This window comes from Dipodomys ordii, unplaced genomic scaffold (assembly GCF_000151885.1).
Source record: "Dipodomys ordii isolate 6190 unplaced genomic scaffold, Dord_2.0 Scaffold12, whole genome shotgun sequence".
NCBI lineage: Eukaryota > Metazoa > Chordata > Mammalia > Rodentia > Heteromyidae > Dipodomys > Dipodomys ordii.
Window position 1 is genome coordinate 11814046 of NW_012267228.1, and position 26377 is coordinate 11840422.

Here is a 26377-nt window from a genome sequence, read left to right on the forward strand (position 1 = left end):
CCTGAAGGAGACATTTAATTTTCAAATGCCTTTTCTTCTAGTATCTTTTTCAGAAGAGGAGAAATACCAGCTACGTAAATTTGTCAATAAATCTTACCTGCTGGACAAGAAAGCTCAGTGTCAGGTGTACTATGGTTTAATTGATATCCTGCTGGCATATTGTTATGAAATGCGTGTCACTGAAGGAGAGAGGAATGTAAGTGTCCATGTGTCTTGTGTGTCACTTTGTGCTACCTTGCCTGCTGTGCTGGGTAAACTGAGTCTGAGCCTCAGTGCTTTTATTGGAAGCAGATCCTGTGGGAACAACTTCGATAGGGCATGTCTCAGATAAAGGTGGGTGTGCATGCACGCCTGCCCTCACCAGCACTGAGGTAGAGAGGAGGCATTCCTGAGCTCATTTCTTTGAGGCTAAAAAGGAGGGCTATGTTGTGTGACCTTGACATTACATCAGTTCCCATGCTCATTTATACTTCTCCAAGTGGTCCATCAGCAGACACAAGGTATAGCATTTACAAAAAGGGATTTGGCATGTACCTTCAAGTGTCTCTCAATTCATAAAGAATGTGGACTTCTGAAAGATTTTTTTTTTTTGGGTCCGGTTGTGGGGCCTGAACTCTGGGCCTGGGCGCTATCCCTCAGCTCTTCAGCTCAAGGCTAGCGCTCTACCACTTGAGCCACAGCGCCACTTCTGGCTTTTTTCTTTGCTTATGTGGTGCTGAGGAATCGAACCCAGGGCCTCATGCATTGCAAAGCAAGCACTCTACCACTGAGCTACCTTCCCAGCCCAAGATTTTAAAAATTTGGATCGTATCTTTTTTCCTAGTTGGAAAAACTACCAGGAGGCTGAGGCAGGATTATGATCTGAGGCCAGCTGGGCTCTATAGTGTGACCCTCCCTCAAAAAAAATACAATAAAAATGAATAAATAAATAAGCCATATTATAAGTTACATCCTTTTGTAAACTAAATTATCTCTTAAGTGACCTTTTAAGAACAATATAGGCTTTATTATATCTCTTAAACCATGTTTGATTTAGTAAATGAAGAGACAAACTTCTTTCTCATCTGTGGATTTTATATTGATAAAACCATAAATCATATATTTTAAAAGGCTGTGGGTTTAAATGCTAGCACCACAGAAATGAATACATTAACTAAAAAGGCTCTTTCCATTAGTGTGGTTCTGCAACTATTTCTGTGTATAGAGTTTAGACCTGAGCATGTGATTTTCAGTTTTTGAATCACACAAATGACATGCTATCATAAAGGAGAATACACATGTGAAGAAAATAATTGAGGTTTCCTTAAATGTCAGTGATCAGAAATAGGTACCATGTGTGTATATATGTATACTTACAGATTGTATAATCTGCATTATACTTAATGCCTATGTTGTTGTTTAATCTACTTTTTGTACTCAGCATTACAGCACTGGAATCCTTTAGAGTTCTGTATGTCTGTTTTTTGTTGTCATGACTCTGAAAGTTGCTGTGTTAGCCCTTTGCAGGGGACAGGGGTATAGTACTAGGGCCTGAACTCAGAGGCTGCCGTGTACTAGTGCTTGGATTTTTTTACTCAAGGCTGGTACTCTGTCACTTGAGCCATACCTCCACCTCTGGCTTTTTGCTGGAGATGAGTCTCATGGGCTTTTCTGCATTGAACTATGATCCTTAGATCTTAGCCATTTGAGTAGCTAAGATTATAGGAGTAAGCCACCAGTACCCTGCATGCTGTGGGGACTCTTGTGGCTGCATATGACTCACAAATGAAGAAATTGAGTGTATATACACTATAACGTGTCTGAAAATATTTTTGTTTTCACTATAGTCAGCTTAAATTTTTTGACAAGTGCTTCATAATACTGATTCCTGATCATAGTTATCTTTGATCAACTTTCTCAGGGTTTATTCTTCTGTTTGAGAAAAATCATGAAGTCTTGCAGCCTTGAGAATTGTTCTGTAATACCTTTTTTCAGCTCCACAAACAGCCTGTTTTCAGCAAGCAAGTTAGTGGAAAAGATCACCATACATTCCTCTGTTTCAAGTCTCTGTTTACTTGCTTTTGTGTCCTGGGACTCAGTCTATTTTGTCATATATCAAGCCAAATACACCAACACCTCCCAAAATCTCTGAATAAAAAGATTCTTTTTCTGTACTGAGATACTTGGTTCTCCTGTGTTAGTCCTACTTATATACTAGTTGAAGCAAATGTACTTGTTTTATTTTTCAAATGACTTCTAAAGGTGATGATTGTCTTTTCTCCACAACAAAGGTCGAGTCTGCATGGAATGTCAGAAAGCTAAGTCCAACACTATGCTGGTTTGAGGTATGATTTTTACTTGTAATTATTCAGATTGTTGTTGTTTAGTTGTTTTTCTCTTGTCCTTACTCATTTTGTGCAACTCAAGCCATCCCTTGATGTTTTAGAGATACAAGATTTATTATAAAATTTCATTCTTATCTTTTCCATCAACTTGTGCTGGGGAAGCCAGGTAGGGGTTCTGGACATTGGCAGAAGAAACACTTTGGAGGGCCAGTGAAAACAGAGTGTATCAGGGTAGGTTGCAAACGTGCTGGTAAATTGGCAGGTGTTGGAAACTCAAAAGAGGGAAGCAACCCTAGGTGATAAAGGACCACCAGGGCTTGTGGTAACTGTTTTATACCTGTTACTTTACCCATTCCTCTTAATATATGAGGTGAGTTCCTCATAGCTTTAGTATCTGATCCTAGGTCCTATAATTTTCTGGTAATGCTGACACCTCTTTCCATATAGTAATAATTGTTTTGTGTCTGTTTTCTAGATACAATCTCACTAAAATATCAGAAAATGAGAGCTTTTAATTTACTGGATTTGAACAAACTGTTGTATACTGAAACAGTAATTGAAAGTAGGAACTATAATTGAAAGTAGAAACACTTCAAAAGTATCAACTTAAACAATTGATAATGGTATCACCAGTTAAGAGAGCTGGTATTATAAGGTTTTAAGCCCAAGGTTATTTCCTGGGTTACTCTGTTCTATGAAGAATGAGATGCATACAGGAACTGAAACAGTTCCTTTATCAGAGACTCCATCAGTTACTTGTGAGTGAATGGTCCAGGACTTACTGCCTCAGTGGGGTCTTGCTAAACATAGGGCATCTGAGTCTCCAGCCTGTGGAAGAGAGGCTTAGTCTGGAGCTAGGCCTAAGATAATTTGTACTCATGTAAGGGACATCTAAGGCTTCTTCTTCTGTCCTGGCTTCCTCTGGTTCTCTTGTGCCACCATAACATCCAGTAGAGAAGTTGGGTTTGTGATAGTGCACTATAATATGGGGGAATAGTTGTAATGGATAATTTTGTCATACAACTAAAAAAAGATACATGAAACTTGACCTGCTTATAATTTTTTTTGGGGGGGTCCAGTCGTGGGGCCTGAACTCTGGGCCTGGGCACTGTCCCTCAGCTCTTCAGCTCAAGGCTAGCGCTCTACCACTTGAGCCACAGTGCCACTTCTGGCTTTTTTCTTTTTGCTTATGTGGTGCTGAGGAATCGAACCCAGGGCCTCATGCATGCAGGGCAAGCGCTCTACCACTGAGCCACCTTCCCAGCCTGACCTGCTTATAATTTATCTTGAAATTTTTATTGTTCTGAGATGATTTGGAATTGCCAGATATAATAATACTTTTAAGTATTTAGATTTTGCTAGAATTTTAAAAACATTTATAATTCCTTTTAGATATAAAATATTCTTGTCAAATACTCAGTATATATAATTAGATCTCTCATAATACATTATGGCTTAAAATAATGTAAATTATCTTGCTCCCTTAATTTAAATTTTGTATTTTAAGTTTCACATATGATTTCCATTTTTATATGTTGCTGATCAAAAAGCAATTAAAAGATAATTTTGTGAATTTTGAATTGCTAATGGTATCTGTTTGATACCTCTCAAGATAAAACATCCCCCTTCACAGAAATCAGTAAGGTAGTGTTTCATCTTGGATAGATTTAAACAAAAACTCAAGTAAATATCATGTGTCACTCATATCAAAAGCAAAAATGAAAAGTAGAAAAAGAGGAGCAGGGAGATGAGACACACTTCACTAATGAGTCTGGACCATCTTGGATGGCCCTTAGGGACAAAATATGAAGGAAGTATGCATCCTTTAGAGATACCCTTTATAAGTCTGCATTCCATTAATGTCTTGTGTTTTTTATTCTTATTTGTCTTTTTTGTATGTATGTGGTTACTTGGAGATAAGAGTCTCATGGACTTTCCTGCCCAGACCAGCTTTGAGCTTTGATCCTCATATCTCAGCCTCCTGAATAGCTAGGATTACAGTCATTAGCCACTAGCGCCTGACTCTCATTTGTAATTCCTACTGCTTTAGTGAGTTTTAAGGCGCTTTTGTGACATGTTGATATAGATAGCAACATTATGAAGACCAATGAGCTAGATTATTAAGATGTACGGAGACTCCCTACCTGGATTCCTATTTCTCTTCTACTTTTAATAATCCAAGTTCATCGGTGTTCATTGAGGATAATTTCCTGTTGCATTTGTGTGCTTCTGTTTGTATAACATATAAGAATACCACTTCCTGCTATAACTCTTCCCAGACTTGGATGAATGTTCACGAGATCCTGGTGTCTTTTGCAAGAAGAGTGCTATGTTACCCGCTTTACCGCCACTTCAAGCTGGTGAGAAAGGCCTGCACGGACACCACAAAGATACTGCAGCTAGGTAAGATCATGTGCTTGCAAATTTGTCAGCCAGAAAGTTGGAAACTTTTAATATGGTAAGATATAATTATGAATTTTGCTCCCCACCCCCATTTTTGTAAGTAATGAAGAGAATCAAATCCAACCCAGGTATAATCCAACCCAGGTATGGGAAGTAATAAATGCAAGGGACTAGTCCCTGTACTAGTACAGATGTGGAACCACATGGTCCTTTTCTGAGAAGAGTGAGAGGCCAGTGGAGAAGGCACATGGTATTCCAGGTTCCTTTGTACTGCAGACAGTTACATTGTTCAGTGCAGGTGTGGGTTTAAAATAAGAGAGATAACTACCTTGCTCTGGTGAGTTATAGCTTTGTCAGGAAGAAGACAGTAAATAAGTGACTGCAGTGGAGAGCAAGAAGTGTTCTGGTGAGGGGATGGCATGGGCCATTCAGGAGGGTGCTTGTCACCGAGATGACACTTGTCACTCAGGATGACAACAAAAAGCACACTTCCTCTGAGGTCTCAAGATTGCTGCTCAGCTCAGCCGAGAAGACAAATACTTGCCAGCATGAAGGATGTGGAAACTTCCAGCTCTAAAACAGATCTTAAAGTGCCATAACCATGTCATTAGACTAAACATATCATTTCCAAGATGAAACCGTCAAAGGGACATATCCATTGTGGGCATTAGTTCTGGATATCCGTTTAAAAGTCCTGTCTGGTACTTTGTGGTCATTCTCCTTGTCAGAAAGGCAAAGAAGGGATGATCCTGCCTCTGTATCTAGGAGAGTTGTTAGCCTGACAGGGAGAATGCCATCATAATGGTTTGTCCCCCACCTCAAGGGACTCCTAGAGTCTCCTCTGGAGGCAAGGGAGTTGAGTTTGAAGGAGATTCTTTTAAAGTAGTCGATTTTTTTTAAAGAATTGTTAAATGAAAGATATCTTTATATTCATCTAGTTGGCTTAGACATGCACTATTTTATTTTGAAGGATCGCTGTTGTGATAAAGAGCCACTCAGTTTGAGATCTGTCTTCTGTAACCTAAATGTGGGAAACTACTTGTGTTACTGTTGTTTCTCCTTGCCTTCCAAGGTTTTTTGTTGTTGTTTTTAGCAAAAATTACCTTGAAAAATCAATTCACTCTAAGTAACTCGTTGCTGAGCTTGAACTACATGCACATCACAATTAACTTGCTATTTTTAAGTCATTGCTAGATTGTGTGGGTGTTGTGGATTTCAGCAGTGGGTCGGCAGGTTTCAGTTCTCCCATTGCATCAAGGCCTCCAGAGGGAAGACTGTAGCTTACCCCTTCCTGTTGTGTGTGTGTGTGTGTGTGTGTGTGTGTCTCTGTGTGTGTCTCTCTCTCTCTGTGTCTGTGTGTCTGTGTGTGTGTGTGTCTGTCTGTCTGTCTACATACCTGCCTGCCTGCCTGCACACACATACTTCTCTCATCTGAATTCATGCTTGTTATTTTTTATTCTGCAAAGTTACTGGCTCTCTAGATTTTTGTTTGATTGCCTTGACTCCTACTCTTTATCATTTATTCCAACAGTTTTAGCAGATTAGAATTGAAATTGAGACTTAGCTTTCATCAGTATGTCTCTGACTGTAAATAGTCTTAGCTACATTATAGTAGGAACTGAAAACTTGAAGTACCGCACTGCAGGCGTCTACTAAACATGAATCTGAGCCTGCTTGGGCTGTTCACCCTGGGTTTGGTTTGTGGTTGTTAGTGCTGGAGCAGTGCACTGGGCTGTCTAGAATTCATGCTGTCTGCTGTGAGATTAGCTCTGAGTGAGGCTTGACATCTGTATTTGTACAGGTGGCTAGCACAGGCATGCCCTGACTGTCACCAAAGAATCTCGTTTGTTGGGACACTCCATAATTTAAGTGGAAGTAGCGTTTAGTGTTTCCTAGAATGAATTTGTGCCTACTTGCAATTTAAAATGCAGTCACAACATTCACCATTTTTACTATAAAGGTCAATCTAGTGCTTCCATGGTTGAAAGTAATGAATAACTCTTTTTCCCCAAAGAAGTATTGATCTTAAGTGGAATGAGCTTCCAGAACCAGCAGAAGAATGCTTCAGAATCTACACAGCAGTTCCTTATGGCTGATGGACTAAGAGGGGCCTATTCAAAGAACCATGAGTTTGCTTTTCAGACTTCTCATGGCGGTTACCAAGAGCCTTTGCTAGGCTTTGGTCCTGTCGGTTTTGTTTATCAACTCTTGTTCCCTTCCTGTTGCTGAATATTGAATCTAAACTTCATGGAAGACAGAACCCTGGCTTTGCCCTGTTATGTACTGTTTTAGTGCTTAACAAAGGCTCTTGGCCATGAGTTAATGCATCTTCTCTTGGAGTACATTACCCTCCCTTCCCCCTTTTATCCTCTGGTCTGACTCTTCTGCCTCCTCCTTGTTCCATTTCTCTCTCTCTCTCTCTCTCTCTCTCTCTCTCTCTCTCTCTCTCGCTCGCTCACTCGCTCTCTCTCTCTCTTGTAGGGGATGGATAGGTAATTGTACCTTAGCTGCTGTTAGCCAATTGGAAATAAAAGTAGGATTAAAAAAGAGCAGTTTTTCTCTTTTGGTGGTTCTGGAATTTGAACTCAGGTCCTTGTACTTCCTAAGCAGATGCTCTACTACTTTTGCCTTGGTTATTTTTTCAGATAGGGTCTAATGCTTTTTGCCTATGACAGCCTGAAACATTGGTTCTCTACCTACTTCTGCGTTGTAACAGGATTACAGATGTTCACCAACATGTCTAGTTTATTCTTTGAGATATAATCTTGCTAACATTTCCCTCAAACCTTTTTTTTTATCTCTGTCTCCTAAGTATCTGAGAACATAGTTTTTCTGATGTATCTTTAGAAGTTTTATTCTACCTAGTCATAACAAGTCCCATAGTTTAATAGTTGGTTATACATTATACGGTTTACTGAGTGTTAGTATACTAATATCTGCATCTTATTTTGTGAGATTCCTCACTGTACTTCTGTTGGAAGGACTGGAGGTGATGGGGTGAGAGGGAAACAACAACCTCATTTTTCTCCCAGTTTCCCTTTTGAGCTCATTCTATATGCCCCCTCCCCCACTTTGAAACAAATATATATATTTCTCCTATAACGTATACGCTGTAGCTTTCCTGTCACTTCATGTCATGAGTTTTCTCATCAATTCTAGTTAGGAGTCCAGTTTCAGTACTTAAAGTGTTCTCTTGCTGTGAAAGTAACCTTGAGCCTCTCAGCTTAGGGAGCCAGCAAGGATGAGGAGTCCTTTTGCAGGCAGGTGTCTCTTGACAGGCTTAATGGGGGGATTGCGTCTCTAATGAAGGTCACTGTGCTGACCTTTGGCTGTTGTAGGAAGCAGCCCCTCCCCTGAGCCACCACTGCCTGTTCTTTCCTGCTTCCTGAGGATGTCAGATACCAGTTTTTGTGCCTTACAGAGGAAGTAGGTTGAACTGTTTTAGAGCCTCTCCCATGTAGGAGATCTCTACCCATGTAGATATTTGGCAACTATTCTGCCCTTGGTGAGCCTTGCTGGAGATGACCAGCAAGCTTCTGGGTTGGTCTACTAGTACTGCAATATAACTACAGTTGCCTTTGATACTTCCCCATCTTTTTTTTCTTGTATTGAAATCCCCAAAGCTAAGAATTGCCATCTCTATTTTTGCAGAGAGGAGGCAGGCTAGTATGTATAAGGAAGTCTCTGGGTTCCATCCCTAGTACCTCCCCCCCCAAAAAAAAAGGAAAGAATATGCATGGCTTTATTTATCTGTGTTGTTTTTAATGCTATTAGAGCTGTACCTTTCTCTAAATACTTGAAGTCTAATGACTAGTAGATGGATGGCAGGAGAAACAGCCTTCAGGGGTCTAGTTACTGTCACCAGTTAAAAGCCAGTTTTACTTCAGATCATTAACAGCCCTTACATACCAGTCATTAACTCGCTCAATAACAATCAACTTTTCTGAAATTACTGCTTTATTAACCTCTCCCGTAGACAGAGCATGATCACACCATGAGAGGGAGGAGCACAAAGAGGGAGGGTTTTTTGTTGTTGTTAAGAAAAATGGGTGTTACAGTTAAAGCATGTATGCCGTGTATGACATGAACTCCAATTTCTGATGAAACTTTAAAGGTGAATTTCTTTCTCTAACTAAATTCATTCCCTGCTCTCCTGGGCCTTCTGGTTCTGTAGTGAGAGTCATGTTGACTGCTCTCTGAAGCCAGCCAGGGCCTGAAGGAGGAGGGGGAAGCCAACACCTGGAAGCCTTAAAGAAGCTGGTCCCTTCTTCTTCCCACTATTTCTTATTCTTGTCAAGCACAGAGGGGTTGTCATGGCACACCATTACCTCCGGTACCATGCCTCATTCTTCCCCACAAGGTGCCCGGGGAGTGTGGATGGGGGGAGTGGACAAGAAAGAATCAACCACATAGGCCCAGCGAATGATGTGCTCTGGTAGCTGATACTTAAAGAATATGCAGGAATAAGAAAAAAAAAAGATGTGGAGGAAGGAAAATCCCTAAGAAAGTAACAGTAAAAAACTCACAGAGAGGAGCCAGTGGCTCATGCCTGTACTTCTAGCTACCCAGGAAGCTGAAATCTAGAGGGTCATAGTTTGAAGCCAGTCCAGGCAGAAAAGTCTGCAAGACTTAATCTCCAAAATAACCAGCAAAAAGCTGGGCTGGAGACCGGGCTTAAGTGGTAGAACACCAGCCAGCCACCAAGGCAAGCAAGCTGGAAGCCCCAAGTTCAAACTCTAGAACCAGGAAAAAAAAAATCAGAGAGAAAAAAATGAGAGTTCTGTATCCAAGAAGTAGCAAATCCTCTCATTGTCTGGGCCTGGGGTGTGAAGACTTGGTAGACTTGGTTGTTGAGGTATGGCCTTGCTGAAGAGATGGGGTCTTACTCAGGGAGAAGCCACCAATCTAGTACTGGACATGTGACGTGTTTCTGCAACCTAGTTCATCTGTGGCAAGGGTTAGGATAGTGGCACTGAAGGAGTGAAGTGTGGGTGGCATGGAGAACAGAGGAGCTTGTTCCTGCTTGGGCCCTTGGTAGCCTAGGGACAGGCAGTGTCCCCAGGGAGCACTAACAGTGGCCCCAAGGAGGAAAGAAAAAGGGACTCCTAGGACTCTTGCTCTTTGTGACCTGTTGTCCTTCTTCTTCTTGCACATGTAAAGTGCTTGCCGGAACTCACTGACTCCTTTAATTCCATAGCACTTCTTAAGATTTTTTTTTTTCTCTGTTTACTCCTGTGGGTTTAGCTGCAGATAAGGCTGAGGCCTAAGAAATGACCCCAGGAGGACACAAACTCTGGGCTGCCCAGCTTCTCCACAGCGGAACAGTCCTAATTGTTTTGCATCGCAGAAAAATTAGCTAAGAACTACATAAGATTATTTATGCACAGCTTTTTAATGATCTTTTCTTTAAAAGTGGAAACCAGAATCCAAGATCTTAATTTCCTAAGTTAAAATCTCCATGCAGGGCTGGGAAGATGGCTCAGTGGTAGAGTGCTTGCCTCGCATGCATGAGGCCCTGGGTTCAATTCCTCAGCACACATAATCAGAAAAAAAGCCAGAAGTGGCGCTGTGTCTCAAGTGCTAGACTACTAGCCTTGAGCTGAAGATCTGAGGGACAGCACTCAGGCCCAGAGTTCAGGCTCCATGACTGGAAAAAAAAAATCTCCATGCAGCTTTCAGGATGAATTAAACTTCCACATAGCTGTAAATATTAATTGTTTTTTCTCAGTGATATTTATGACTCACTGATTAAAGTGTAAAGAAGCAGAAGTCAGTCCTAGCTGGATGACTTGCTTGTGACAGCTCAGGTTTGCAGAAGGGCTAGGCTTCTCTCCTTACCCATTCACATGCATTTCACATCACCATGTGAGACTCAGTGGTAAGACTGGGTTAGTGGTCAAGTTTAGGAGCCACTTAAAATACAGCTGGTTCATAGATTATGAGTTTACATTTCTTTTTTCTGATTTCACACACAGTTCTAATTTTCCAAATTTGAAAGTGAAATCGCTTCCACAGAATTAGAATTTTTTTTATATGTCTATGCCAGGGCTTGAACTCAAGCCCTCACGTTCTCCTTTGGTTTTCTTGTTCATGGCTGGCATTCTACCACTTGAGCCACATCTCTAGTCTAGCAGTTTTTCTGGTTAATTAGAGATGGAGTCAGGAAGACTTTTCTACCTGGGCAGATTTTGAACTTCCTAACCTTTGCCTCCTATGTAGCTAGGATTACAGGCAGGAGCCACCATGCCAGGCTCTGAATGTGTAATTTCCTTTTAAAGTCCAGGTTTAGACTGTAGCTGTTTCAAGAACTTTGTTCCACATATCTTCAGCTTCTTTACCTTTACTTTTTTACTTACTATATATAGAGAGGTTTTTTTTTTTAATGTTCTACTTTGAACTTGGACATCTTACTCTTGTCTGAAGAAGTTGAAATTAGTTATGTCACCATTGGGTCATTTTGATGACATTCAGCTGTGTATTTCTAAACTGAAACAGTCACTGCTTTGACAGGTGACCTAAGGAGGAGGACAGAGTTAATGTCACAGCTGTCCTTCCAGACCAGTACATCTTACAGGGGTCATTAGAGCAGAAGAAGCATAAAGCAGCCCCTTGGGTTAAATTGCTCATTGCACTCTTGATGGTGCAGTGTGTGAAGAAGCTGGCATGGCGTAGTGTTCTTTCAAGGAATAGATAATGAGGGAAGATGTGGTCACTTACAGGAAATCCAGACCTCAACCAGCGCATGGTACCTCAGCATGGCCTAGATGTGTTGAAAGGCACGTTCTGCACGTTCCAGACCAGATTAACAACCAGCCTTTATTAAGCAGGATTATGCAATTTGCTAGCCATTGTTCTAGGCCAGGGAAGAAAGATGAAAAGTCATGTCCTTTCCTGTCAAGAAGTTCCCCCCACAAGGTAATACATACTGACACTGCTCAGTGCACAGTGACCTGGAGGCAGACATATTTATTCTTAGATTCTGACAGCTGTTTCCTAGCTGTGACCTGGGCCAACTCTTTCATATCTCTGAGCATTTTTGCTTTTTTATTCAAGGCTAGCACTCTGCCACCTGAGCTAAAGCTCCATTTCCAGATTTTGGGTGGTTAATTGGAGTTAAGCATTTCATGGACTTTCCTATCTGGGCTGTCTTCAAACCACGATCCTTAGATCTCAGCCTCCTGAGTGGCATAAGCCACTCGTCCCTGGCTACATTGGTTTCTTGCTTGCTAGGCAAATCTACCATCAGAGCCATGCCTTTGGGACTTTGGTTTATTGTATTCTTTTTTTCTTCTGAGATAGGGTCTTACCATGTTTGTAAGAGCTGGCCTTGATCTCTCAATCCTCCTGCCCCTGGCCTCACAAGTAGCTGAGGCTACAGGCTTGCCTCTTTTTATTTTTAAGTTTTGTTTTGCTGGTTCTAGGGTTTAAACTTGGCCTTGCACTTGTTATTCAGACATCCTTGGATCTCACATTTGCTAAGCAGGCAACACGAGCCAGGTCACCAACCCTTTCATTATTTTTCAAGTAGGATCTTTGGGGCTTTTTGTTTTTATTTTTTGTTTTGCCCTGGCAAACCAGGACTGCAGTCCTATTACTTACACATTCTGTGTAGCTAGATGCCAAGTGCACACCACCATGCCTAGCTTTTTTGTTGAAATGAGGTCTCACTAACACTGTCTGGACTGGCCTCAAACCACAAGCCTACCTTTTGATCTCTTCCCAAGTAGCTGTTGGCTTTTATTTTGAGATGACTTTATAAATATAGATGAAGCAGTACTTCCTTCAGGTCTTAAAAATAGCCACTATTTTTCCTTTTTTTAAATTTTTTTTTTTTTGCTTCTTGTCTTGTATAGCTAACACACAAAAAAAGCAGAGCTAGATACCTAGGAAACTGCAGCCACCTAGTTGTTGTGTTGGATCACACTTGATAAGAAATTTAGCTCTTACTGTTTAGAACTAGCAACTTGTGTTATTTTTTCCCTCTGATGGCTTTTGAGTCAGCAAAAACATCTATCCCAATCATCTTCCAAGGTTGTGAGCCATTTCTTAAGTGCCTCCAGTCATGTGCTGGTCTGTCAGTGAGAGATTATTGCCAAACCTGGTCTGCTAACAGGAGGATTTCAAATAGTCAAAGGATTCTCACACAGAGAGCTCAAGCTTTTCTTCCTTTCAAGATATATTAGCCTGGGCGGCCACATCAGTCCAAGCAGGAAATCACATAGCTTTTAGCTTACCTTCCCTTTGAAGGAAAGCCAGAGAATATGTGCAATTCTGTTTACTGCCCACCTGCTTCCCATTGTCATTTGTGTTTTCTTTATGTTGTCATCATTTTTTTGTGTGCACCCTCAGTGGACAGTTACTTCCTGGAAGTAAAACATTCATGGCTCTTGTCATTCATAATGCTCCAAGCCTGGTGTGATAGTGCCTACATGAGTGATAGAGACCTTGTTCCCAGCCAGTCATACATGGATAGGATTAGATGACCAATCAAGCTGGACAGTCCCTACTGGCCGGGGAGCTGGGGTGGGAGCAGGAGGGTGGGGGAGATGCCGTGTTTGACATCCTAGCAGAGCAGTGAGCTTTTCTGAAGTGAAAAAAAAAATGGTTACTGTGGTTACTATGCAACATACCTTCCTCTCTTCCCAGCTTTGGACCAGGCAGTGAACTGCTGGGTAATGCTCCTTTCCTGTAGTGCCTTTGAGCAGAGATAAATGTCTTAGATTTGGACCTGAGCAGGTTTTTGGTGTTTTTTTTTTTTTTGCCTCTATGATATATGACAAGCCCATAGCTGGGTAAAGCCCCACAGGAGGCAGGGACTTTGAGTCGCTGGGACTTCTGGCCACTGACTTTGTGACAATCTAGAAGAGGTCTGTTCTGTTTTTGTTGTTAGCTGCAAGCTGAGTGGTGGAGGACTTGATAGGAAGAGCAGTCTCCATAAGAGATATAACAACAAGCTAGTTAGCCACCCTCCTGGGAGTGCCTGGCAGAGCTGCGCCCATCTGGGAGAGAGAACAAAAGACTCCTGTGACCATAGAGCACAACACAGTGTTGCAGGACAGGTGACTTTACTGCGCTTCTTCTAGATTGCCAACAGCTAGTAGCCTACTGTATTTATCACAAAGAATTCTGTGAAAATGGTTTAGAAATGGCTTTAGAAAAGAGTGCCTAACTTTCCCTTTCCAAACTGCTTTCATGTCGTTCTTAAAACTACCTTACCTATCCATGCTCTGGTGGCTCAAACCTGTAATCCTAGCTACTCTGGAGGCTGACATCTGAGGATCGTGTTTCAAAGCCAGCCCATTTAGAGAAGTCTATGAGACTCTTGTCTCCAATTAACCATCAAAATGCCGGGAGGAGGAGTGCCTCTAGTGGTAGAACACCAATCTGGAGTGGGAAAAGTCAAAGGAAAACATGAGGCCCTGAGTTCACTGGCTCAAAAAATAAAAGTAAAATACTGCTTCTCAGTTATTAAAAAATGTACTTCTATGAATTAGAACATTCCTTTGCCAGTATTTGAGGGGTTGGTTTAGAGTGAAGTATGTCTGATTTTGCTTAAGTTTTGGACAATTTTGACAAAGCGTTGCAACAGTGAACTATAGCACTGGCACTGGGTTTGAACTTGCAAGGAGAGCACTCTACCACTTTGGGCCAGGTCTCCAGCCCTTGTATTTTTCTTTCTTTCTTTTTTTTAAAATAGGGGTCATAACATGTTAATCAATGTAATTTATCCCCTTTAAAGGGATAATTTAGTTGGACCTTTATTTAATTTTGTTATTTGACATTCTCTTCATTGGTAGTTTTTGCTTATTCATTGTTCTTTTGCGTAGCAAGAAGGTTTGGTTTTACCCGAGACCGTTGGCGAGGGGGCACCCACAGTGTATCCTGTCTGCTAAATGGGGCAGTGTAATTTCCTTCAGTGCCAGCAGCTCTGCTTTCTCTGCGTGTGTGACCTAACTTCTGACTCTTCCTGGAGCTCTCTCAAGTTTGTCTTTTGTCTGAGCCTATTTTGCTCAGCCTGTCTGATGGCATGGAGGCCATCATCTCTTCCTGGCTACTGTCTCACATCTCCCAGACTTGTTTCCTTCTGCTCCTTGTTTTCCCATGTCGAGCCTTCTGCTCAACCTGCATTTTCTGTCCACCTGCTGATGTTAACGGGGTATAGGAGTCAATCCCACTATAGAGAAGCGTATTCAAGTGATAAGCAAATAGTTTGATTTCCTGGTGACAGCTCACAATTGACCTTTTTTGGGGGGGGGGTCAGTCATGGGGCTTGAACTCTGGGCCTGGGCGCTGTCCCTGAGCTCTTCAGCTCAAGGGTAGCGCTCTACCACTTGAGCCAAGGTGCCACTTCTGGTTTTCTGAATGGTTTATTGGAGATAAGAGTCTTATGGACTTTTCCTGCCTGGGCTGGCTTTGAACTGAGATCCTCAGATCTCATCCTCCTGAGTAGCTAGGATTACAGGTGTGAGCTACTGACACTCGGCTTTCACAATTGACTTTTAAAACTTTAAATCAGTCTGTTACAAAAATTTAAGCTAACAAACTCCTTTGGTCTGCACTGCTTTCTCTGAAAATACAGGAATCAAGAGAGAAATGATAGACATTTGCTTACTATGACGATTGTTTTTCCAGTGGCAGTTAAAGCTGTTCAAAACACTTCTTAGAGATGATATTCTCTCTTGGTTTTTGGATAACATAGATAATGTAACTAAATTAGTTTTGTCACATTTAGGAGTTCTGTTTGTATTTCCTCTTCCTTTCATGAAACCTTGACTTTAACTGTACCTGATTTATAATACAAGCCTAGGGAGGGGTCCACATTAATCATTTGGCCTGATTAACCTGTCACCTTCTTAGGGTATGAACTTGACCAAATGAACTTGACCTCTTGTAGTTTGGGAGCTGCTAAGTATTATTATTTCCTAACAACTACGGTAGCAATATAGCTTTTATCAGCTTTCTGCACATCTGCATATGAGGAAGCCACACAGTTATTGTTTTTTAGATTCTGTGACTTCTCTTTTCAAGGACTTACAACCTGCCTAGCTCTTCAGCATATACCGAAAGGTCCAAGGACATGAAAGTCCTTGTTGTGGCACATTGGATGGCTTCTAAGCCAGTAGGGTTGGAATTCAGTCCTGACTCCTCACTTTGTTGTCCTTCCTTGGACATCCATACTGAAAGCTCAGGGTCCACCTGTGTGATGAGAGCAAGGAAAGCTATGGAGAGGATCAGCTGAGTTCCCTTTCCCCTCTCTCCCCTACGCACGGTTTGATATGGAACCTGGGGGTGGGGAAGTCAAATCGGGCTTCCTGGAAGATTGAAGGCTTGAGCTAGATCTCGACAGCAGGTTAGTTTGAACAGAGACAAAGAACAGCCAGTTGAACAGAGTCAATAGAGATGTCAATAGAGAGCTATGGAGGCACTGAAGATGGGGGCGAAGGCAATTCAGTCTAGGCTTGAGATGTGGGAGTGGGAGTGAGGGGTGCTTAGGCGGTGGTGGAGAAAGGGCAGGTCCAGGGGGGCATTCCCAAGGAAGAGTTTCCAAGATTTGGTGTAAGATTGGGGTAGAAGATGTTGCAAGGGTTTAAGCTGAGTGATTACTGTCGAGTTCATTTGTTTTATATCCATGTCAGTTCTAGTGCTTGAACTCAGGGCCTGGAAGCTGTCTTTGAGATTTTGTAAAAGGCTAGCACTCTACTACTTGATTGACAGCTCCACTTCTGGCACTTGGTGGTTAATTGCTGATAAGAGTCTCATGGGCTTTCCTGCTTGAGCTGGTTTCAAACTGCAATCCTCAGCTCTCAGCTTCCTGAGTAGCTAGGATTATAGGCATGAGCCACTGGCACCTAGCTTCAGTGTTCATTCTTAAAATGCCCAAATGGAAAACTTCCTGCAAAGGTCTCTTCTAGGTATTAGGGATTGACCACCAAGCATACAAATTCCTGATTTTTGAAACTTACTTTTCAGGATTAACTACATAAATAATTTTATTTTAATATTTTTTCAGTAGTTTTACAAAGGAGTTGCCCTTTAACAAAGCAGTTTTTTAGTTCAGTGCATCTTGATCAATGTCACCCTTTTCAACATTCTCACCCACCTCTCCTTATATTAATATTTTAAATTGCCGAGGTTCTGAGTGCTCTATATAGTTTTTTTTTTTTTTTTTGTCGGTCGTGGGGCTTGAACTCTGGGCCTGGGCGTTGTCCCTCAGCTCTTCAACTCAAGGCGAGCGCTCTACCACTTGAGCTACAGCGCCACTTATATTAATATTTTAGTGGCAGCAATTTTGAGTTCTGGAGATGGCATCACATAGCCCATGGTTTTTTTCATGTTATCCAAGAAGAGGAGATGGAGACAACACCTGTTCTATCTCTGTGAAATCACTGGCCAGATTCCCATGTTTCTGAGCTGTAAGGATAAGAGTGAACCTGTGTTTTACAGATGGCTGGAAGTGGTGCTACTTGTGCCTTAGGATTTTGCCTCATATTACCACGCATTTGAAACACCTTGGGCCTGGTTGAGTTACAAAAGGTGTCTTTTGTGTGTTCTGGTTGGATTAAAATCAGATTCATTTAACAAGCAGGAGGAAGTAATTAGGTTGAACGAGACTCATGGCTTTTTCTCCAGTGACTTTTGTCAGTTTAGCTTCGAAATAGTTTTATGACACTTTTCCTTTTCAGTTTGAGTTTTCTAAGGTGAAAAAACATGTTTGTACTAGGTAATTCCTTGATGAAAAATATTGCCATAAGAAATAAAGAGGCGTGAAAATTAAAATGTGATTTACTATGTTATTTTGAAAGCTTGGAGTGGTAGAACATTATCTATCTAAAATTATGCTGCACTTAGATATTCACTTAATTTGGAAAATTTCCCTTTCTTTTGTTTATAGATTCTGTTGTATTTCATAGCATGTTTATGGTCATCACAGTTAATCTGCTTGACAGTAGAGATTGTGTATAATCATCAAGGAAAGAAACAGGGGTTTGAAAGTAACAGGACTTGTATGTACTAGCTCCTTGAGAAGCAGAGATCAGGATGATTGAGGCTCAAGGCCAGTCCAGGCAAAAAAATTATAAACCATTCATCCTAACCAATAAAAAGCTGGATATAGTGGTAAGCAGCAACATGGGAATCATAAATAGGAGGATTGTGGTCCAGAATTGCTAGGCATAAATGTAAGACCTTATTCTAAAAATGACAAAAGCAAAAAGAATTGGGAGCATGTCTTAAGTGGTAGAGTGCTTGTTTGGCAAGTACAAGGCCTTGAGTTCAAAACCCTACTACCACCACCACAACTGAAAAAAGCAAAACAAAATAGTTTAAAATTCTAAGCTGTTTGAACTGTTTTACATCTCAATATCTGGATATGTCAGTTAAAAGATTGTATTTCTTTTGTTAAGGCTGATTGAGTGTTTTACCTTTTTCTTTAGGTAAGAGTGCAGTTTTAAAGTGTCTCTTGGATATTCACAAGATTTTTCAAGAAAATGACCAAGCTTATATTTTGAACGATCTTTACATCTCAGACTATTGTGTGTGGGTCCAGAAAACCAAGTAAGTTTTGTGTTACTTAGGAATTTCTAGATGCTTACATACTTGCCATACCACTGACCAGAAGGAAGAAAATGAAATAGCTTGGGGAATGCGTTTTAATAGGAGAGACACTCATGTAGCTGCCTGACATTTTAGAAATAACTAGATTGACATAAGAGTATGGCAAATTTGTATAGGTAGGGAGTAGATGGTAAAAAGCTAATTTTATCGAAAGAGATTGGCATGGGTGGGCTGAAAAGGTGGTAGAGTGCTTGCCTTGTATGCATGAGGCCCTGGGTTCGATTCCTCAGCACCACATAAGTAGAAAAATCCAGAAGTGGTGCTGTGGCTCAAGTGGTAGAGCGCTAGCCTTGAGCTGAAGAGCTCAGAGTCCCAGAGTTCAGGCCCCATGACTGGCAAAAAGAGAGAGAGAGAGATTGGCATGGGCACCTTAAGAATTTGTTCCAGTACTCTTACCTCTCTAATATGAAATCTCAAGACCAGGGATCTGAACATGATCTGAGTTTATTATGGAGGAATGTGTGTGTATGAATATACACACAAGCAGTCCTTGATTTTACAGTCCTTCTGCTTCAGTCTACTGAGTACCAGGGTTACAGATGTGCCCCCCCCCCGTACCTGGCAAAAAGAGCTCTTCATTGGACTGATCCCTTGGTGCTATAGAAAACAATGACACAAGATCACTTGTGAATAACTATGAGATTTTTATTGTTACTGTGATTGGCAAATAAACACTTGTATAGCTTTTAATGCCAGCTTTTTCAATAGAATAACACAGGAACCAATTTGAGGCTTACTCTGCCTGTTATGTGGAAAATGCTCAGGGGTTGGTCGAGATAACGCCTAGTACAGACCACAGGTGGTGTCAGTAGTTGTGTTGGAAAGCTAGATGTTGCCAGATGGAACATGGAATCTTTCACCCTGAGGTCAGAGTGGCATGTCTTTACTTCATTTGATCCCCATGCTAACTGAGCTTATCAAATACCCTGCTGCCATTTCCTGTGATTACTTCCTCTTATAATAAAATTAAATCGACAGTCTATGTGTGGGTTTTTTTTTTCAGATTAGGAATTGGACAGCTGTGTATTGAGTTTGAGGTCTGTGCCAGGATGTCTATTTGTGACAATCCTTGTTAACTACAGGAAGATCACATTGCATGAAAGTAAAGAGAAGGAGGTTCCTAAGCTCATCCAGGGATTTTCAGTTACTTTCTCTTTTTCTCTCTTTTCCCTGGGGTTTAAGTTGTGGGAAATTAGGCAGAATTCTTAGGTTCTTAGTTAATTGTTCTGATCATGTTAGGTTTGGGGAAGAAGGAATTGTGGGGTAGGGCAGGAGAAGGAAATCAGGAGGAGCTCTTCAAATGACTGAAAAAGCAGTTGCTTCATCTTTACCAATTTGAACATAGCTTTTCTTTCTCTAAGTGGGCCTTGATGTTTTTTACTTTGAGTTTAAATTGAATGATAATCCAGCTATTTTTCTCCTTCTTTGAATTGACACATTTCTCCATCTAATTCTTATTAAAATTCATAATATCCTTTTTTATAACCATAGTGTGAATGGACATTCTATTATCATCTTTCCTATGAACTTTCTTGGCTATAAATTAACTCTTTTTGAGAGGGTTGGCATGCCTCTAAATCATACTCAATTATTTATGATTCATTGATAGTGGGGGGGAGTTCCTGTGAAAATTCTATGTATATTTACTATCTATTTTGAGCAACTTCACACCCTCTATTATAATTCCTTAATTCCTCCCTTCCCTTTGAAAAACAGGCTTTGTTGTGTGTGTGGGATGTGTGTGTGTGTGTGTGTGTGTGTGTGTGTGTGTGTGTTCACGTGCGTGTGTGTGCATACTTGCCCACACATATGCATGCATGCCAAGCATGGAGCTTGAACTCAGGGTGACAGTGTTTCCTGAATGCAAATAACCAGTTTTGCCAGCACCATTTGTTAAAGAGGCTGTCTTTTCTCCAACATATGTTTTGGGCTCCTTTGTCAAATATTAAATGGGTGTAAATACATGAATTTGTTTCTAAGTCTTTGATCTTTGTGTCTGTTTTTGTGCCAGTACCATACTGTTTTTGCTATTATGGCTCCGTGGGGTAATTTGAAGTCTGGTATTATTTATGTCATATGGAGAGTTATTATTGGTATTGTTGCTCTGTTTGCGAAAGATTGCTTTGGCTATTTGGGGTCTGTTGTACTTCCATATGAATTATAGGATTGATTTTTTTCTGTGTTTGTGAAGAATGACATTGAGATTTTGTCAGGGACTGCCGTGAATTAGTAGTGTAACCCAGGTCTAAATTAGCATTAATGCAGTGAATTTCCATGAGTTTTATTACTGATTTTTCCTGATTTTTTGCCTTCTCGTTTATTTCTTTATATAGTGAACTTATGAAATCTAGCACCTTACTTTTACATTTTAAAGTAATTACGTATTTTTCTTAGTCTATATTTGACCATTTTATTATGGTCATAAAAACTATAAATTTTTATTTCAAATACTAAACAAGTACACAATTCTAACTTGCACAAAATAGCATCTCACTTTCATAACCATACGTTTACTTTGGAAAAAAACTTGGGTTGCAAGCAAATCTCATGCTGAATTAATGAAGTTTGAGCATCAGTTACATTAGTTTTTGCCTTAGTATGACTTGGGCTTTTCCCTGTGATGTCTGGCTTGTAGAGTGTGTGTGCAAATTTTAACAGTTAAAGCTCTTGAATTCTTTTTTTGTCAGTTACAGAAAACCTTCATCTCTTGTTGCCTATCACTCTAAGTGACTTTGAAAATGATGAGTGAGAGACCAGTGCAGTGAATTTACCTGGTGGCAGCATGTTAGGAAGTGATTTGCTTGGGATCATGGCTTACAAAAGATAGATCTGGAGCCATAGGTGTGTCTCAGTGGTAGAGCTAGCAAGTGTAAGCCCCTGAGTTCAAACCCTAGCATTGCAGGTTTAAAAAATAAAGGTATGATAGTGTCAGGGCTTCTGATTTTAGATTTCTTATTTTCCTTGATGTCTCCTACAAACCCAGTTGTCTTCACCCATGGAAGGTGGGAGGGAAATGCCCTCTGTCCCCCCCAGCTTTCCCTAGAGGGAAAGGCCTGACAGACTGTCATGCATCAGGGATGCTTTCCTGACACTTGGTTGAGAGGTCACAGGATGCATTTCATGTCTGCCTCATACTACAGTGATCTAAGTGCTTGTCACTTTTCCCTTTGAAATTTGAAGGGCATGGAAAGAGCTCCCATTTGGGCCTGTCACAGTTCCTTGCGAGTACAGTTGAATTGAATGGCATCTATTAGAGCTAATTCAAGGAGAATTTTTCATTGTTTAAAAATACTGGAACTCCTTAAAACCAAAAAAAAAAAACAAACCAAGAAAACAATTTGGAGTTGGGCAGTGATGACATATGCCTGTAGCCCTAGATACTCAGGAGGCCTTCAGTGTAAATCTGAGCTAGTGCCTAACATATCAAATTACTTTTTTTCTCCAGTATACTTTGTAGTGGTTGTTTTGGTTTTTGTTGTGCTGGAGATCAAACCCATGGCTTGACAGTTGCAAGTGCTTTTCCTCTAAACTCCCAACTTATCTAGTATAGTTTTTTGTTTGTTTTTTAAGTAAAAAGGAAGGAAAAGAACAGAATAAGACAAAAACCCTATCTTTGAAATGCTGCACCTATTTGCATTCTAACTGGTAGTTAATTAGTTAATAATTAACGATAGCTAAATGTAATTCTTGTTACATTTAGCTTTCCACTACCTTTTGCATACTTTTCCCTGGGGGAATCTTACTCTCTGTGCTGAGGTGCAGTATTTGTGGAGACAGCTCTCACTAAACAGTTACATCTCGCTTGAGAAATCTTAGACCTCGGTTTCCTCCATTGTAAGTGAACTTGAGTCATTTCAGCACTAAATTCATGAGAGTGAACATTTAAGGCCATATCTCTGTCTGGTTGGTAGCCTGCATATGTGTTTGGTGGGGAGCTAGCCTTCCACTTCTCAGAACTATGTAGGTATACTCATTTCTTGTGGCTCACTCTTGTGATGCATGTATCTTCCTGAAGGCTCTGATCCAGAGGCCCAGCATCAGCCCTGAGTGTACAGGTGGTGTGGTGTGTCCTTCAACATTACTAGGCCCTCTTGTGTGCCAGGTGCTGATGTGGGTGTTGGGAGTATGTTCTCCCAAAGCTGATCATGCTGGGGAATGCAGAGTTAAGCAGAATATCTTGCTATGTCTGGTAGTGGCGACAGAAGGGAAGTACAGTGCTATTGAAGCTTCTAGAACAGCATACAGTAAGCCTTTGAGTTTAGGAGACGGTTTCTATGGTTTGAATATGGTTTTGTTTCCATTGGAACTGCTAAGTATAGAGAAGTAGTAGACTTTCAGAGATGATTAGCTCTTTAAGAGTGGTCCATGTTTTTCTCATGAGACAGCACTGTCACAGAAATGGACTTGTTCTCATGAGAGTAGGTAATATTATAAAGCCAGATAGCTCCTTCCCCACACTCAACTCTCACAGGCCCATTCCCCCTCTGCTTTCCTTCCATGCATGGGCTGGCATGTGGCTCTTGACAGGAGCTGATCAGGTACAGTGCTGTGCTCTTAGATCTCTGAACTAGGAGCTGAGATAAACTTTTATAAGTTACCTAGTCTCTGGTTACTTGTTAAGCCACAGAAAATGGATTAAGACACTTCTGGAGAAAGAGTACAAGATCTAAAAGACTAAGAGTTAGGACCTGGTGATGTAGCTCAAGCCTGAAATCCCATCTACTTGAGAGTAGATAGGAGGATTGCAGTTCACATTCAGCTCAGGCAATAGTGAGCTCCTGTCTTAAAAACAGTCCAGGTCTAGTGGCTCAAGCCCATTCCAGCTGCTATTTGGGAGAGCAATACCCTGTATGAAATGCTTCCCTGGTAAATGCCTGAGTACTGCTAAAAAAAAAAAAAAAAAAGATCAAGACGAGTTAGTCAGATGGGCCACTTCTCAAGTGCTGGCAAACTTGGCATGGGTAGATCACAGGTTGGCAACAGGGAGGCAAGAAATGAAGCTAGAGAGGTTGTGTATAGCTGTGTGCATCTCAGTTGCTGGGATTGTTGTGAAAATGTAGAACAAGTAGAGAGCCTTCAGCTGTGCAGTGTCTATGTGAGTGTCATCCTCAGGTCGCATGGACGGGGATACTGTGGTGCTGGCAGAGCTCAAGTCTGTAGGAGGTATGATGATCCAGGCAAAGAGCAGCCTTAGCCTGAGCCATGGTTGTGGTCAGGTTTGAGAGGTAGGTGAGACGGGGTAATTGCCTGATGGGAGTTGGGTAGAAAGGGAAGGTGAGACCCCAGGTTTTTACTTGGATGGTGAACTTGGCCATTGTAGGTGCAGTTGCTGAAATACTGGGGAGGTGTGGGTTGGGGGATAAGATGAGAAAGGTGGTCTTGGAAATGTTGACTTGTGACCTCTGAAAAATGAAAGAGGTTCAAGAGCATTTGGATTGCAGCTGGGGACATGTATGGAGAAGAATTCAGACAAAGAAGGGATGTGAATTAAATAGCAAAATATAAATATGCTCTCAGCTTGCATGGTACTGTCTATTTATACCCATCTGGATATAATAACCGTGAGGAACAGATGCATTCCAGGCTGGGAAGTAACCATGCAGAGATGACAAGGAAACAGGGTAGGATGTGGCTCACAGCTTTCCTAGTTGTGGCTGGGGTGTGTAGGAAGAGCAAGAGTGAGTGTGAGGCTGTTTGGTTTTGGATCCTACTTGTAGTCTCCTAACACTGTTGAGTAAGAGAGCCTTCTGTTAGCCTCTGTGGCCCTGAGGTTTTAGTAATGAGGTTAGATAAGAAATTTGCACTAGAGGCTGCCAGTACCCTGGTTTTGCATTAGCTAGTCACATTATATAAGAGAAACTCACTAAGACTGTCAAACTGTGACATGTTTGTTAGGAGAACACAGGTTATTGTCTCGAACCAGAGTGTGGAGTATAGCTAGCCTGGTGAACCCAAACCATGTGACAGTGAAGCAGACACTTGCTCTCTGGCGCATGGCCACTTGGGAGCTGTCTTCTGCAAGCTGCTTGGTGCAGACAGACGAGTTCTGAGTTCATGTGTCCTTACATACACCAGAGATGGAACCAAGCCCCTGCTTTGTTACTCCAGAAAACTCAATTGGTCCAGTGGTCAGTGTCTTCTTCTGTCCAGTTGCCTGGTTGATGTGGAGTGAAGGAGGCTCTGTTGGGTGATATTCACACGATATTCACTACTTCCCACTTTAGTAGAAGTGAGTGATTCTCAGAGAAGAGTGTACAAAGGCATGCCACCACTTCCTGAGGACTTAGCTATTTTCCATCTCAGCATTTTAATACTGCCATGGAAAACAGATGTCCTTCCTACCATCACCTCTGTCACTTGTATTCATGGTAAATCTGCAGTGCTGAAGACATCCTATTAGATGCAGGCTGGCCAAGTTGATAAGCAGATACCCTAGGTGGTTTAGTAGTTCTCAGGGAAGTTACTTCTCTGACAAATTGTAAAACATTAAGTGTTATATTTAGTGCTAATGATTTGCATGTAAAAATTTCAAGAAACAATTGTGCATACTCTAAAGCAAGTTAAACCACCCTTGAATTGGAATCATTCTTGGTAAGGGGCTTACTCTGGCAGGTCAGGTTGTTCTTCAGTTTTACTGTTTATTTTTAATTAAGCACACACATTCATCCTGGATGGAAGCGCGGTTTATCTCCATGAGGGAGGATTAGTCCACACCAGTATCCAGGCACTCGAAAGTCTGCCATGTGGTTTCACGGAGACAGGATTTACTTAATGGCTCTCTACCTCACCACCAGGGCCTCAACAGTGCCCACTGGGGGTTGGTGTTCCTCATTAGACTTCTCTTACAAGAAATTTGCAATAAATCATAGCACTACAGAGGTTTCCACAGATTCAAGATTAAAATAGCCCTTTGTGAAGGCTCTCTGTAACTGTGTATGGAAAAAAAACCAGAAGAATTGTATATCCACGTGATAACATTTTATGGGATTTGCTCTTGGTTTCCTTTTTGTTTGTGATTTTATCCTACTTATTCTTTTCAAATGAGCTTTTTGTGTTAGTTTTAGAGTCATAGACAAATTATAAAGATAGTGGAAAGAGTTGCCAAATATCTGTTGTTGACATCTTACATTAGAATGACATATTTGTCATAGGTGATGAATCAGCATCGATATATTATTAGTGACTGATGCTCATTCATACTCAGGAGTATTCTATGCATTATGCCTAGCTATAGCTCTGGCCATGTTACATTTGTCTCTGGCCTTTCTTGTTTTAGTCTTGGATACATGGCTCTGGACTGCTCTGTCCTTTGTTTTGGCTGGCTGGAGCTGTGGTTTACACAGTAAGCAAGTGCACCTCTTTGCTTTTGAGTGTTTGGGGGCCTCAGCTCTTGGGAGGAGAGTGGCAGGATCGAGTAAGTGTGGGTGATGATTGATGTAGTCAGGTTGTGTAAACCAGCATCTGCAGGTGCTGGAGAGTTTTCCCTGTGTCTGGAGTGCCTTAACATCTTACTAGAGAAGAGACATGCTTGATTAATGTGGCGTGTGTGGTTATCGCACTCAGAGAGGGCCCTGCCTAAGCAGGGGCTTCGTCAAGAACATCCTGTGAACAGTCACAAGCTAGCTTTTTTTAAAAACTGACAACTTCAAGTACAATTTCTTTTTTCATCTGCCTGTTATGATTGAAACCCAATCCTTGTTATAACATAATTATCTCAGCTGAAGCCAGCAGGGAATTGCTGCCTTAATGGAAGGGGTGTGAAGTCCCCTAAATAAATACAGGATTAATTACATTCCCAGCATGTTGTGAAGGTGATGAAATTGATTGTGATCATTCGACTTGTCCCGTTTCCTGCTCTGACTACTTTCTTGAATAAATAGAAGCGGGGAAAATAATAGAGCTCCGAAGTGTACTGTTGGCCAGGAGGTGTGGAAAAGGATCTCTGTGAACCTATTTAGAGTTTAAGTGATTTGTGTGTTTACTTAAAATAATTTTATCACTGGTTGTGCTTATACTGTTCTCAGTTTAACACCTTT

The 26377-nt window shown here is 41.2% G+C and overlaps 1 protein-coding gene across 1 annotated transcript in view; it reads left to right on the forward strand.

The window, feature by feature from the left end:
* Shq1 (SHQ1, H/ACA ribonucleoprotein assembly factor) overlaps positions 1-26377 on the forward strand; it is a 76103-nt gene that overhangs the window by 26570 nt on the left and 23156 nt on the right. Inside the window, exons 7-10 of the mRNA XM_013010592.1 lie at positions 42-196; positions 2271-2324; positions 4604-4727; positions 18161-18281. Coding sequence (XP_012866046.1) covers positions 42-196; positions 2271-2324; positions 4604-4727; positions 18161-18281 — 454 coding nt within the window. The remainder of the gene's footprint in view (positions 1-41; positions 197-2270; positions 2325-4603; positions 4728-18160; positions 18282-26377) is intronic.